This window comes from Salmo salar, chromosome 17 (assembly GCF_965601325.2).
Source record: "Salmo salar chromosome 17, fSalSal1, whole genome shotgun sequence".
NCBI lineage: Eukaryota > Metazoa > Chordata > Actinopteri > Salmoniformes > Salmonidae > Salmo > Salmo salar.
In genome coordinates this window covers 14,462,020-14,477,083 of record NC_138307.1, presented here as the reverse complement: position 1 = coordinate 14,477,083, position 15,064 = coordinate 14,462,020, and the positions used below count along the sequence as shown (strand labels likewise).

Here is a 15,064-nt window from a genome sequence, read left to right as displayed (position 1 = left end):
CAGGGCTCTGGCAGTGCTCCTCCTGCTCCTCCTTGCACAAAGGCGGAGGTAGCGGTCCTGCTGCTGGGTTGTTGCCCTCCTATGGCCTCCTCCACGTCTCCTGATGTACTGGCCTGTCTCCTGGTAGCGCCTCCATGCTCTGGACAGTACGCTGACAGACACAGCAAACCTTCTTGCCACAGCTCGCATTGATGTGCCATCCTGGATGAGCTGCACTACCTGAGCCACTTGTGTGGGTTGTAGACTCCGTCTCATGCTCCCACTAGAGTGAAAGCACCGCCAGCATTCAAAAGTGACCAAAACATCAGCCAGGAAGCATAGGAACTGAGAAGTGGTCTGTGGTCCCCACCTGCAGAACCACTCCTTTATTGGGGGTGTCTTGCTAATTGCCTATATTTTCCACCTGTTGTCTATTCCATTTGCACAACAGCATGTGAAATTTATTGTCAATCAGTGTTGCTTCCTAAGTGGACAGTTTGATTTCACAGAAGTGTGATTGACTTGGAGTTACATTGTGTTGTTTAAGTGTTCCCTTTATTTTTTTGAGCAGTGTATATACACACACACACACACACACACACACACACACACACACACACACACAGAGATAAATCACTAGGTAGGGCCCTATAAAAACGGAATCCAGACATAGAAACAGAATAAAAAAGAATATTGAACTTATTAGAAAAGAAGTTAAATTGCACTGAACTGTCAGCAGAGGAAATCTATTCTGAGTTATTACAGGTTGTGTCTGCATGTCCTAACTTTGGTCTGGTTTGTTGGGGTTCAGTGTTTTTTTATTTGTTTCTAAATCGGAAATCTTTACTATGTACAGTACCAGTCAAAGGTTTGGACACACCTACTCATTCAAGGGTTTTTCTTTGTTTTTACTATTTTCTACATTGTAGAATAATAATGAAGACATCAAAACTATGAAATAACACATATGGAATCATGTAGTAACCAAGTTTTAAACAAATCAAAATATATTTTAGATTCTTGAAAGTACCCACCCTTTGCCTTGATGACAGCTTTGCACACACTTGGCATTCTCTCAACCAGCTTCACCTGTAATGCTTTTCCAACAGGCGTGAAGGAGTTCCCTCATATGGTGAGCATTTGTTGGCTGCTTTTCCCTCACTCTGTGGTCCAACTCCTCCCAAACCATCTCAATTGGGTTGAGGTCGGGTGGTTGTGGAGGCCAGGTCATCTGATGCAGCACTCCATCACTCTCCTTCTTGGTCAAATAGTTCTTACACAGCCTAGAGGTGTGTTGGGTCATTGTCCTGTTGAAAAACAAATGATCGTCCCACTAAGCGCAAACCAGAAGGGATGGTGTATCGCTGCAGAATGCTGTGGTAGCCATGATGGTTAAGTGTGCCTTGAATTCTAAATAAATCACAGTGTCACCAGCAAAGCACCCCCACACCATCACACCTTCTCCTCCATGCTTCATTGTGGGAACCACACTTGCGGAGATCATCCGTTCACCTACTCTGCGTCTCACAAAGACACAGCGGTTGGAACCAAAAATCTCCAATTTGGACTGATCAGACCAAAGGGCAGATTTCCACCGGTCTAATGTCCATTGCTCGTGTTTCTAGGCCCAAGCAAGGTTCCACTTCTTATCGGTGTCCTTTAGTAGTGGTTTCTTTGCAGCAATTCAACCATGAAGGCCTGATTCACGCAGTCTCCTCTGAACAGTTGATATTGAGATGTGTCTGTTACTTGAACTCCGTGAAGCATTTATTTGGTCTGCAATCTAAGGTGCAGTTAACTCTAATGAACTTATCCTCATCAGCAGAGGTAACTCTGGGTCTTCCTTTCCCGTGGCGGTCCTCATGAGAGCCAGTTTCATCATAGCGCTTGATGGGTTTTTGCGACTGCACTTGAAGAAACCCTACCTTGTCACAACACAACTAATTGTCTCAAACGCATTAATAAGGAAAGAAATTCCACAAATTAACATTTAACAAGGCACCTGTTGAAATGTATTCCAGGTGACTACCTTGTGAAATTGGTTGAGAGAATGCCAAGAGTGTGCAAAGCTGTCATCATGGCAAATGGTGGCTACTTTGAAGAATCTCAAATATAATATATACTTTGATTTTAACAATTTTTTTGGTTATTACATAATTCCATATGTGTTATCATAGTTTTGATTTCTTCACAATTATTCTACAATGTAGAAAATGGTTAAAATAAAGAAAAACCCTTGAATGAGTAGGTGTGTCCAAACTTTTGGTGTGTGTGTGTGTGTGTGTGTGTGTGTGTGTGTGTGTGTGTGTGGTGTGTGCGCACACTACTCAAGTTCAACACAACGTCTAGATTTTTTTGCTGACCGCATTCTATCTTTCTGTTTCCCTGAATAATTGTATGTTAAACACATTCAATGTTTGTGTGCATTTACCAATTTTTTTTCCAATGTAGTGTTTAGTGTCTGCAAAAAAATCAGTGCTGTGTGTGTTTCTGTTTGCTGAGGTATTTGCGCAAGGTTCCCCTATTACTCTGCTCTCTTGCCACCATCATATCTGATACCACATACACCCCTCTCTTTACCAGACATGTGTGTGTGGGCTGTGTGTTTCACCCTGCGCTGTAGCCTTGTGGGCGTTTTTCTAAGCGCTGCTGCCTGGAAAGACCCAAGTAGTGTCAGCTAGTAAAAGGTGTGTGTGTGTATATGTAAGGGTTGCTCTGGTTCGCTCTCTCTCTCTTTGCCGACTGGGAAGGAAAGCGTTATCAAACCCAGTAGTGTGGTCTATTAAAAGGTGACCTCCGTTTTTCTAGGTCGCCACCAAAAAAGAATGGACAGATTCTAGTTCTGAATATCCCAAATGCTTGACAGGGAGGAGAATGAGAGAGTGAGGGACGGAGAGGCGAAGGGAAGAGGGGGGGAGGTGGATGATAATGGGGGGAGATGGTTTCCAGCCTCCGGGAGTGGGAGGAAGACAAAGATTAGGGGCATGAGAGGAGAGGTGGAGTAAGTGCGAGGCTGGGTGAAGAGGAGGGGAGGCGGGAGTGAGCTGGGGGAGTGGAAGGAGACAGAGGCTGGTAGTGTGCTCTAGAGGAGAGGAAGCGACAGAACAGACGCGAGATGGAGGGAGAGATCTTATGACAGGGTCACGAGAAATAAATCAGACCTCAGACTGATCTTTCACTGAGGACACGGGCCGTGTTCCAGTACTGTAACACATCCTCTTCTCTCCTTGGACAATGTCCCAATACTATTGCAGACTCTTCTCTCTTTGGGCTGCATCCCAATACTGTGAAGGGGAAATACAAAACTGACCTTACATCAGCAGCGTCTTATATATTATACAATACCAGTCAAAGGTTTGGACACACTACTCATTCCAGGATTTTCTTTATTTTTACTATTTTCTACATTGTAGAATAATAGTGAAGACATCAAAACTCTGAAATAACACATGGAATCATGTAGTAACCAAAAAAGTGTTAAACAAATCAAAATATATTTTATATTTGAGATTGTTCAAAGTAGCCACCCTTTGCCTTGACAGCTTTGCACACGCTTCGCATTCTCTCAACCTGCTTCATGAGGTAGTCACCTGGAATGCAATTAACAGGTGTGCCTTGTTAAAGGTTTGTGGAATTTCTTTCCTTCTTAATGTGTTTGAGCCAATCAGTTGTGTTGTGACAAGGTAGGGGTGGTATACAGAAGATAGCTCTATTTGGTAAAAGACCAAGTCCATGTTATGGCAAGAACTGCTTAAATAAGCAAAGAGAAACAACAGTCCATCATTACTTTAAGACATGTTCCCGATCAGTCAATCGGGAACATTTCAAGAACTTTAAGTTTCTTCAAGTGCAGTCACAAAAACCATCAAGCGCTATGATGAAACTGTCTCTCATGAGGACCGCCACAGGAAAGGAAGACCCAGAGTTACCTCTGCAGCAGAGGATACGTTCATTAGAGTTAACTGCACCTCAGATTGCAGCCCAAATAAATGCTTCACAGAGTTCAAGTAACAGACACATCTCAATATCAACTGTTCAGAGGAGACTGCATGAATCAGGCCTTCATGGTTGAATTGCTGCAAAGAAACCACTACTAAAGGACACCAATAATAAGAAGAGACTTTCTTGGGCCAAGAAACACGAGCAATGGACATTAGACCGGTGGAAATCTGTCCTTTAGTCTGATGAGTCCAAACTGTCTTTGTGAGACGCAGAGTAGGTGAACGGATGATCTCCGCATGTGTGGTTCCCACCGTGAAGCATGGAGGAGGTGGTGCGATGGTGTGGGGGTGCTCTGCTGTTGACACTATCAGTGACTTATTTAGAGTTCAACCACACTTAACCAGCATGGCTACCACAGCATTCTGCAGCGATCCGCCATCCCATTTAGTTTGTGCTTAGTAGGACGATCATTTGTTTTTAAACAGGACAATGACCCAAAACACACCTCCAGGCTGTGTAAGGGCTATTTGACCAAAAAGGAGAGTGACGGAGTGCTGCATCAGATGACCTGGCCTCCACAATCACCCGACATCAACCCAATTGAGATAGTTTGGGATGAGTTGGACTGCAAAGTGAAAGAAAAGCAGCCAACAAGTGCTCAGTTTATGTGGGAACTCCTTCAAGACTGTTGGTAAAGCATTCCTCATGAAGCTGGTTGAGAGAATACCAAGAGTGTGCAAAGCTGTCAAGGCAAAGGGTGGCTACTTTGAAGAACCTAAATTATATTTTGGTTTAACACTTTTTTTTGGTTACTTCGTGATTCCGTATGTGTTGTTTCATAGTTTTGATGTCTTCACTATTATTCTACAATGTTGAAAATAGTAAAAAAATCAAGAGAACCCTTAAATGAGTAGGCGTGTCCAAACTGTTGACTGGTAATGTATATATTTTTTATTTAACCATTATTTAACTAGGCAAGTCAGTTAAGATCAAATTCTTATTCATAATAATGGCCTACCAAAAGGCCTCCTATGGGGGCGGGGGCTGGATTAAAAACATAATACAAAACACACATCACGACAAGACACCACAACACTACATGAAGAGAGACAAAAGACAACACCATAGCATGGCAGCAACAGATGACAACACAACATGGCAGCAGCACAACAGTTGTCTAGGAACAACTTCATCCTCCTCAGTATTGTATCAGACTGAAGAGAGGAGCAGGGCCCTTCTACATAGCAGCAGAGAGAGATGGAGCGAGCGAGAGCCTGAGGCACAGTTATATTTACTATCCGCTAGGAAAGAAAGAGGAACAACTGCAGGTGGAGAGAAGAGGGGTTGCCATGGCAACCGAAATATGGCTGCTCTTCAAAAACCTTCAATGTAGGTGTTGGTGTTTCTTTCTCCATCTCTTTCAGTTTGCAGATATAGCAGATCTGTGTTTAGGGATTGACAAGGCACTAGCCTGGTGTTAGCCTGCCTCAGGGTCTATGTGTATTTCTGTCCATATGGTGCAGAGAGGCTGAGAAATATGGGTTACCAGCAGCCCCCTTGGCTAGTGAGGGTTTAGCCAGCTAACTGAAGTAAATCTAGCTAAAATGGTTACTTTGCCAAATGTGTGTGTCGTGAATTTTCATAAAACCACTGCATCAGAAAATGAATTTCTGATTTGGACAAGTTCAGATAGTACCTCGCCGTTTCTTTCCATCTCGTGCATACTAGACACGACCCAGGTGAGGACAGTTGGTGACATACATCAGTTAATTACCAGGGAGAACAGAGAAGCAGCGGTATTGTGGACCTGTAGACCTGGAGGGGAACACCACTCCTTTAAAAGACAAGCGGCTCAAGTTGTTTAATCTCACTCAATGATATGGCTGTTATTGTCTTCCATAACCCCCTCTCTCTCTCACTCTCTCACTCTCTCACACACACACAGACACACAGATGGCTGTAGTATTGGGACAAAGAACCTTTGACATATCTGAGAGCATTAACAGTTTAGCGTAATGAATTAGACCTGTTCCCAGTACTGTTTTGTAATGCATGGTGTCTGGCTGGGCCCTGGAGAGGCTTGTATTAGCTAAAGGAGATGAGGGTATGGCAGGGTCCTGAGTTTCTGCTGGAACGACAAGGGCCTACTTCTGGCAGTCAGGTCATGTGACAGTTTTGTTTAAACCAATCCCCTGCCTCCCCTGGATTATATACGGAACAAAAATAGAAACGCAACATGCAACAATTTCATCGATTTAAAAAAAAAAAAAAAAAAAATGTATTAAATTTTTTTTTTTGTATTTATTTTATTATTATTATTTATTTATTTTTCCTTTTTTTTTTTTTACTGAGTTACAGTTTGAGGAAATCAGTCAATTAAAATAAATGAGGCCCTAATCTATGGATTTCACGACTTGGAATACAGATGTGCATCTGTTGGTCACAGATACCTTTAAAAAGAAAATGGGACTCACAGTGGTCCTCAGGATCTCGTCACTGTATTTTTGTGCGTTCAAATTGCCATCGATTTAAAATGCATTCTCTAAAACGATGTTGGTAGAGAAATCAACATTCAGTTCTCTGACAACAGCTCTGGTGGACATTCCTGCAGTCAGCATGCCAATTGCACGCTCCATCAACCTGAGACACCTGTGGCATTGTGTTGTGACAAAACTGCACGTTAAATATTGGCCTTTTTATTGTCACCAGCACAAGGTGCACCTGTGTAATGATCATGCTGTTTAATCAGCTCCTTGAATTGCCACACCTGTCAGGTGGATGGATTATTTTGGCAAAGGAAAAATGCTTCCAAACAGGGATGGAAACAAATTTGTGTACAAAATTTGATCGAGAGTTTTTGTGCATATGGAACATTTCTGGGATCTATTATTTCAGCTCATGAAACATGGGACCCACACTTTATACGTTGCATTTTCTTTTTTTGTTCAGTGTATGTCATTGGTTGGATGGAGCCTCATTTGAACCCATTCCTCTGTTTACGATTATTACTCTTCTCACGGAAGTGCACTCATTCATTCCTCGTCATGGATTGGAAAGGACTGGTGAAAGAAGGAATGTGAAGGCAGTGGAAACTCCCTGTAGCCCATGCCTCCACCAAGCCAATGATTTTAAATTCATGAGGTGGGAGTGAGCAAGTACTACTTTGTGGAAACTGTGAGGGGAGTCTAGCTAGTTGGTCGTACTGTAGTAGGATTTCATAGTAACCCCAAACCGTCCTATGGTTTGTAGTTGACCATGAGGATGAAACGAGCCACTGTGAGGATGGATACTGCAGTGCAGGCTGGGTTGAATGGAGCTCTGGGTGGTTCTGGTGGGGGTGTCGGTCTGAGGAGGAGGACATGGCTGTGGAGATCTGACAATCATCTGGTTCCTTCTGGTGGAAGCTGTCTGCTGTTGTCGTAGCTGTTTGTGTTAAAGAACAACACTGTTGAAACGGATCTCACTGGATTCCTCTTCACTCTGGCACTCACAACACAACTCCCTCCCTCGCTTCTCTCCCTCCCTCGCTTTCACTCGCTCTGTCTCGCCCTCTTGCTCGCTCTCTGTCTCGCCCTCTTGCTCGCTCTCTGTCTCGCCCGCTCGCTCTGTCTCGCCCTCTCGCTCGCTCTGTCTCGCCCTCTCGCTCGCTCTGTCTCGCCCTCTCGCTCGCTCTGTCTCGCCCTCTCGCTCGCTCTGTCTTGCCCTCTCGCTCGCTCTGTCTTGCCCTCTCGCTCGCTCTGTCTTGCCCTCTCGCTCGCTCTGTCTTGCCCTCTCGCTCGCTCTGTCTTGCCCTCTCGCTCGCTCTGTCTTGCCCTCTCGCTCGCTCTGTCTCGCCCTCTCGCTCGCTCGGTCTCGCCCTCTCGCTCGCTCGGTCTCGCCCTCTCGCTCGCTCGGTCTCGCCCGCTCGCTCTCTGTCTCGCCCTCTCGCTCTCTGTCTCGCCCTCTCGCTCTCTGTCTCGCTCTCTGTCTCGCCCTCTCGCTCTCTGTCTCACACTCTCGCTCTCTGTCTGTCTCTCGCTCTCTGTCTGTCTCTCGCTCGCTGTCTCTCTGGCTCGCTCGCTCTGTCTCTCTGGCTCGCTCGCTCTGTCTCTCTGGCCGGCTGGCTCGCTCGCTCTGTCTCTCTGGCCGGCTGGCTCGCTCTCTGTCTCTCTGGCCGGCTGGCTCGCTCTCTGTCTCTCTGGCCGGCTGGCTCGCTCTCTGTCTGGCTCTGTATAGTATGCTCTCCAGTGATGTATTGAAGGTTTGATGCAATTTTATGAATAGCATTTACACACCTTTCCCTCTAAATTAGCGCACCTGTTGCACAGCATAGGGTGTCGGATGCATTTGCTGTTTGTTTTGGTTGTGTTTCGGATTATTTTGTACCCAATAGAAATGAATGGTAAAAAATGTGTCATTTTTAAGTCACTTTTATTGTAAATAAGTGTAATGTTTCTAAACACTTATACATTAATGTGGATACTACCATGATTGCAGATAGTCCTGAATGAATTGTGAATAATGATGAGTGAGAAAGTTAGAGGCATAAATATCATACCCCCAAGACATGCTAACCTCTCACCATTACAATAACAGCGGAGGTTAGCATTTTATATCATACCACCAAGACATGCTAACCTCTCGCCATTACAATAACAGGGGAGGTTAGCATTTTATATCATACCACCAAGACATGCTAACCTCTCACCATTACAATAACAGGGGAGGTTAGCATTTTATATCATACCACCAAGACATGCTAACCTCTCGCCATTACAATAACAGGGGAGGTTAGCATTTTATATCATACCACCAAGACATGCTAATCTCTCGCCATTACAATAACAGGGGAGGTTAGCATTTTATATCATACCACCAAAACATGCTAACCTCTCACCATTACAATAACAGGGGAGGTTAGCATTTTATATCATACCACCAAAACATGCTAACCTCTCACCATTACAATAACAGGGGAGGTTAGCATTTTATATCATACCCCCAAGACATGCTAACCTCTCGCCATTACAATAACAGGGGAGGTTAGCATTTTATATCATACCCCCAAGACATGCTAACCTCTCACCATTACAATAACAGGGGAGGTTAGCATTTTATATCATACCACCAAGACATGCTAACCTCTCGCCATTACAATAACAGGGGAGGTTAGCATTTTATATCATACCACCAAGACATTCTAACCTCTCGCCATTACAATAACAGGGGAGGTTAGCATTTTATATCATACCCCCAAGACATTCTAACATCTCGCCATTACAATAACAGGGGAGGTTAGCATTTTATATCATACCCCCAAGACATTCTAACATCTCGCCATTACAATAACAGGGGAGGTTAGCATTTTATATCATACCACCAAGACATTCTAACCTCTCGCCATTACAATAACAGGGGAGGTTAGCATTTTATATCATACCCCCAAGACATGCTAACCTCTCACCATTACAATAACAGGGGAGGTTAGCATTTTTTGGTGGTATGATATTTATGCCTCTAACTTTCTCACTCATCATTATTCACGATTCATGCAGGACTATCTGCAATCATGGTAGATCCACATTAATGTAGAAGTGTAAGAAACATATTATTTTCTAAAAAAGTTACTCCAAAATGACACAATACATTATTTTGTGCACAATAAAAATGTATGGTAAATCATCTGAAACACAACCAAAACAAACAGCAAATGCTTCAAACACATTTGTAGAGTCACAAGCTTCATGTAATCATTGCATGCTAGGGTTATGGGACCAAATGAAAAAATGTTGACTACTTTAATACACAGGTGAATTTGTCCCAATACTTTTGATCCCCTAAAATGGGGCGGGGGAGGGGAAACTTTATGTACAAAAATAATTGTAAACCGTTAACACAATATGGATGAAAATACCCTCAAAGTTGACAGTCTGCACTTTAACCTAGTAGTCATTGTATCATTTCAAATCCAAAGTGCTGGACTACAGAGTCAAAACAAATACTTCTCGAGCTCACTGTAGGTGTGTGTCCAGGTACAGGAGAGAGTGGTGCTAACAGTGGGTGTTCTGTGTGTGTGTCCAGGTACAGGAGAGAGTGGTTCTAACAGTGGGTGTTCTGTGTGTGTGTCCAGGTACAGGAGAGAGTGGTTCTAACAGTGGGTGTTCTGTGTGTGTGTCCAGGTACAGGAGAGAGTGGTGCTAACAGTGGGTGTTCTGTGTGTGTGTCCAGGTACAGGAGAGAGTGGTTCTAACAGTGGGTGTTCTGTGTGTGTGTCCAGGTACAGGAGAGAGTGGTGCTAACAGTGGGTGTTCTGTGTGTGTGTCCAGGTACAGGAGAGAGTGGTTCTAACAGTGGGTGTTCTGTGTGTGTGTCCAGGTACAGGAGAGAGTGGGAAGAGTACATTCATCAAGCAGATGAGGATCATCCACGGGGCGGGCTACACAGAGGAGGACAAGAGGGGTTTCATCAGGCTGGTGTACCAGAACATCTTCACCTCCATGCAGTCTATGATCAAAGCCACAGAGAACCTCAAGATCCCCTTCAAATACGAACAGAACCGGGTAGGAATTACTAACGCAACCATAAAAACCACTGCCTTCCACACACACAACCAGAATTAGCTTGGTCAGAACGCATCCACAGTCACTCACACAATATAGTTCCAATGCACTCACTCTTCCCTCCTCTCTCTCTCTCTGTCTCTGTCTGTCTCCCCCCTCCCTCTCCAGTCGAATGCCATGTTAGTGAAGGAGGTGGACATAGAGAAGATCTGTGGCTTCGACCAGCCCTACATCAGCGCCATCAAGACCCTGTGGGCCGACCCTGGGATACAGGAGGCCTACGACAGACGCAGGGAATACCAGCTATCAGACTCCACTAAATAGTATGTCCTGGTGTGTTTCTGTCTGTGAGAGGTTGTTCGGGTGGGGGAGGGGTGGATGTGTGTGTTGGGGTTGAGGTATTTGCGTGTGGGTTTTAGTGTGTGTGTGTGTGGTTCACTGCGGTGCCTCTCGACCGGTTGCCCCCACTCCGGAGAGCTGATGGATAGAAATAGAGTGAGAGACTGACTGTCTCTCACTCACACACACACACACACACACACACACACACACACACACACACACACACACACACAGTGCATTTGGAAAGTATTCGGACCCCTTCACTTTTTTCACTTTTAGTTACGTTACAGCCTTATTTTAAAATGCAAATGTATACCTGTATTTGGGGAGTTTCTCCCCATTATTTTCTGCAGATCCTCTCAAGCTCTCAGGTTGGATGGGAGCATTGCTGCACAGATATTTTCAGGTCTCTCCAGAGATGTTCGATCAGGTTCAAGTCCGGGCTCTGGCTGGGCCACTCAAGGACATTGAGATTTGTCTCGAAGCCAATCCTAAGTGGCTCTGTGCTTAGGGTTGTTGTCCTGTTGGAAGGTGAACCTTCGCCCCCAGTCTGAGGTCCTGAGCCCTCTGGAGCAGGTTTTCTTCAAGGATCTCTCTGTACTTTGCTCCGTTCATCTTTCCCTTGATCCTTACTAGTCTCCTAGTCCCTGCCGCATAAAAACATCCCCACAGCATGAAGCTGCCACCACCATGCTTCACCGTAGGTATGGCATTGGCCAGGTGATTAGCAGTACCTGGTTTCCTCCAGATGTGAAGCTTGGCATATAGGCCAAAGAGTTCAATCTTGGTTTCATTAGACCAGAGAATCTTGTTTCTCATGGCCTGAGAGTCCTTTAGGTGCCTTTTGGCAAACTCCATGCGGGCTGTCATGTGCCTTTTTACTTAGGCGTGGCTTCCGTCTGGCCACTTTACCATACAGGCCTGATTGCTGGAGTGCTGCAGAGATGGTTGTCCTTCTGGAAGGTTCTCCCATCTCCACAGAGGAACTCTGGAGATCTGTTAGAGTGACCATTGCGTTTTTGGTCACCTCCCTGACCAAGGCCCTTCTCCCCCGATTATTCAGTTTGGCCGGACAGCCAGCTCAAGGACGAATCTTGAGGGTTCAAAACTTCTTGTAATTAAGAATGATGGAGGCCACTGTGTTCTTGGACCTTCAATGCTGCAGACATTTTTTGGTACTCTTCCTCAAATATGTGCCTCGATACTTTCCTGAGCTCAATTTTGAGTCTCATAGCAAAGGGTCTGAATATTTATGTAAATAAGGTATTTCTGTTTTTTAAAAGCCTGTTTTCGCTTTGTCATTATGGGGTGTTGTGTGTAGATTGATTGAGGATTTTTTTTAATGTAATCCATTTGAGAATAAGGCTGTAACGTAACAATGTGGAAAAAATCTATGTGTCTGAATACTTTCTGAATGCACTGTACACACAGTTCAGTTCATACACTCCTCTCTCTACCCCTCACACTCAGCTAATACTGAACATGTACCATTGCTTTACCTTCTAAAGGTTCTGGAAATAATTCTCCAGTACTTATTCATCAATAAAATGACTACACACATGTTTACCATTTACACAATCTATTGCTGACATTTAAGTCAAGTCAAACCTTAGAATATAGTGAATTGTGTGTGTGAGCGTAATGTTGATCTTTGATTCCTGGTTGATTGCCTGTTAACGTTATAAGAGGACACCATCTCTGCTGACACCCAGCTAATTGGACGTGAGGACCTTGATAAGCTGAATTGGGTGTGTTTGAGTTGGACTGGGCTGGAACGAACGCCTGCACACCCCAGGGTATCACCAGGACCAGGGCTGAAGAATCGCTCCCAACGCTGCCCCCTGTCAAAAACCCTGTTGTATTACAGCTAATCAGTCTCTTCTGCCCTGTGTGTGTGTGTGTGTGTGTGTGTGTGTGTGTGTGTGTGTGTGTGTGTGTGTGTGTGTGTGTGTGTGTGAGCGAGTGTCGACCACAGTGCTCGCGTTGCAAAATAAATGTACACATACAGTCGTGGCCAAAAGTTTTGAGAATGACACATATATTAATTTTCACAAAGTCTGCTGCCTCAGTTTGTATGATGGGAATTTGCATACACTCCAGAATGTTATGAAGAGTGATCAGATGATTTGCAATTAATTGCAAAGTCCCTCTTTGCCATGCAAATTAACTGAATCCCCCCCCGCAAAAACATTTCCGCTGCATTTCAGCCCTGCCACAAAAGGACCAGCTGACATCATGTCAGTGATTCTCTCGTTAACCCCTGTGCGGCCTCGGGACGGACATCCAGCGAAAAATCCTATCCCCATTAGCATAACAAAATTTAATACTTTGTTTTTTCAAAAATAAATCCAAATTATATCGTTTTATAGATACACCTCTCCTGAATCGAACCACGTTGTCCGATTTCATAAAGGCTTTACAGCAAAAGCAAAACATTAGATTATGTTAGAGGAGTATATCGTAAAAGTATCCACATAGCCATTTTCCGACCAACCACATGCATCACAAATAACCAAAAAACAGCTAAATGCAGCACTAACCTTTGACAATCTTCATCAGATGACACACCTAGGACATCATGTTACACAATACATGCATTCTTTTGTTCGATAAAGTTCATATTTATATATAAAAACAGCATTTTACATCGGTGCGTAACGTTGACTAACTATTTTCCCTCAAATGCATCCGATGAAACAGCGCTACAATTTACTAAATTACTATTCGAAAACATTTTTAAAATGTAATATTGTCATTCTAAGATTTATAGATGAATATCTCTTGAAAGCACCTGTAATGCCAGATTTAAAAATAACTTTACTGGGTAATCACACTTTGCGATAAAAGGGGATGCGATACTCAGAACAATAGGCTTGCAATACAGGTCAGCGCCATCTTGGAACAATCGCATATCAAATCTAGTCTTGTATACTATTGTCAATAATCCCTTACCTTTGATTATCTTCATCCTTGGGCACTTCCAGGAATCCCAGGTCCACAACAAATGTATTTTAGTTCGAAAAAGTTCATCCTTTATGTTCCATTAGCTTGTTGTTGTTAGCGCGTTCTGAAGGCTGCACCAAAAGCTCCGTGGCCGCGGGACTATTCTTTCAACAAAATGCATTTTTTTCTTATTTAGGTTCGTTCAAACATGTCAAACGTTGTATAACATAAATCTTTAGGGCCTTTTTCAACCAGAGCTCCAATAAGATTCAAGGGGGACGATTGCATTGTCTTTATAAACGTTTCGAAAGGGGAGGGTAGCCAGGGGCGCCGGCGTCATAATGGTGATGGCCCTCTCCGTGTGACCACGTTCCACAGCGTGTCATTCTGTCAGTTTTTACAGTAGGAGACTCAAATCACTTTGTAAAGACTGGGGACATCTAGTGGAAGCAATAGGAAGTGCTCAATGAACCATAGCTCACGGTGTGATTAATAGGCAACGTGATGAATTTGAGTCCGCAATTCAGAATTCCACTTCCTGTTTCGATCTGTCTCGGGGTTTTGACTGCCATATGAGTTCTGTTAGACTCACAGACACCATTCAAACAGTTTTAGAAACTTTAGGGTGTTTTCTATCCACAAGTATTAATTATATGCATATCCTAGCTTCTGAGTTTGAGTAGTAGGCCGTTTAAAATGGGCACAATTTTTTTTTTAAATGCGCTGGGCGCCCCCTATCCTAGGCGACCGTCAAGAGGTTAACACAGGTGTGAGTGTTGATGAGGACAAGGCTGGAGATCACTCTGTCATGCTGATTGAGTTCGAATAACAGACTGGAAGCTTCAAAAAGAGGGTGGTGCTTGGAATCATTGTTCTTCCTCTGTCAACCATGGTTACCTGCAAGGAAACACGTGCCGTCATCATTGCTTTGCACAAAAAGGGCTTCACAGGCAAGGATATTGCTGCCAGTAAGATTGCACCTAAATCAACCATTTATCGGATCATCAAGAACTTCAAGGAGAGCGGTTCAATTGTTGTGAAGAAGGCTTCAGGGCGCCCAAGAAAGTCCAGCAAGCGCCAGGACCGTCTCCTAAAGTTGATTCAGCTGTGAGATCGGGGCACCACCAGTACAGAGCTTGCTCAGGAATGGCAGCAGACAAGTGTGAGTGCATCTGCATGCACAGTGAGGTGAAGACTTTTGGAGGATGGCCTGGTGTCAAGAAGGGCAGCAAAGAAGCCACTTCTCTCCAGGAAAAACATCAGGGACAGACTGATATTCTGCAAAAGATACAGGGATTGGACTGCTGAGGACTGGGGTA

At 44.2% G+C, this 15,064-nt stretch overlaps 1 protein-coding gene across 2 annotated transcripts in view; it reads left to right on the top strand.

The window, feature by feature from the left end:
• Positions 1-15,064, top strand: part of LOC106575390 (guanine nucleotide-binding protein subunit alpha-11) — a 39,883-nt gene that overhangs the window by 13,456 nt on the left and 11,363 nt on the right. For both annotated transcript variants that reach the window (XM_014151895.3, XM_014151896.3), the window contains exons 2-3: positions 10,276-10,460; positions 10,629-10,783. In XM_014151895.3, the coding sequence (XP_014007370.1) occupies positions 10,276-10,460; positions 10,629-10,783 (340 nt within the window). The remainder of the gene's footprint in view (positions 1-10,275; positions 10,461-10,628; positions 10,784-15,064) is intronic.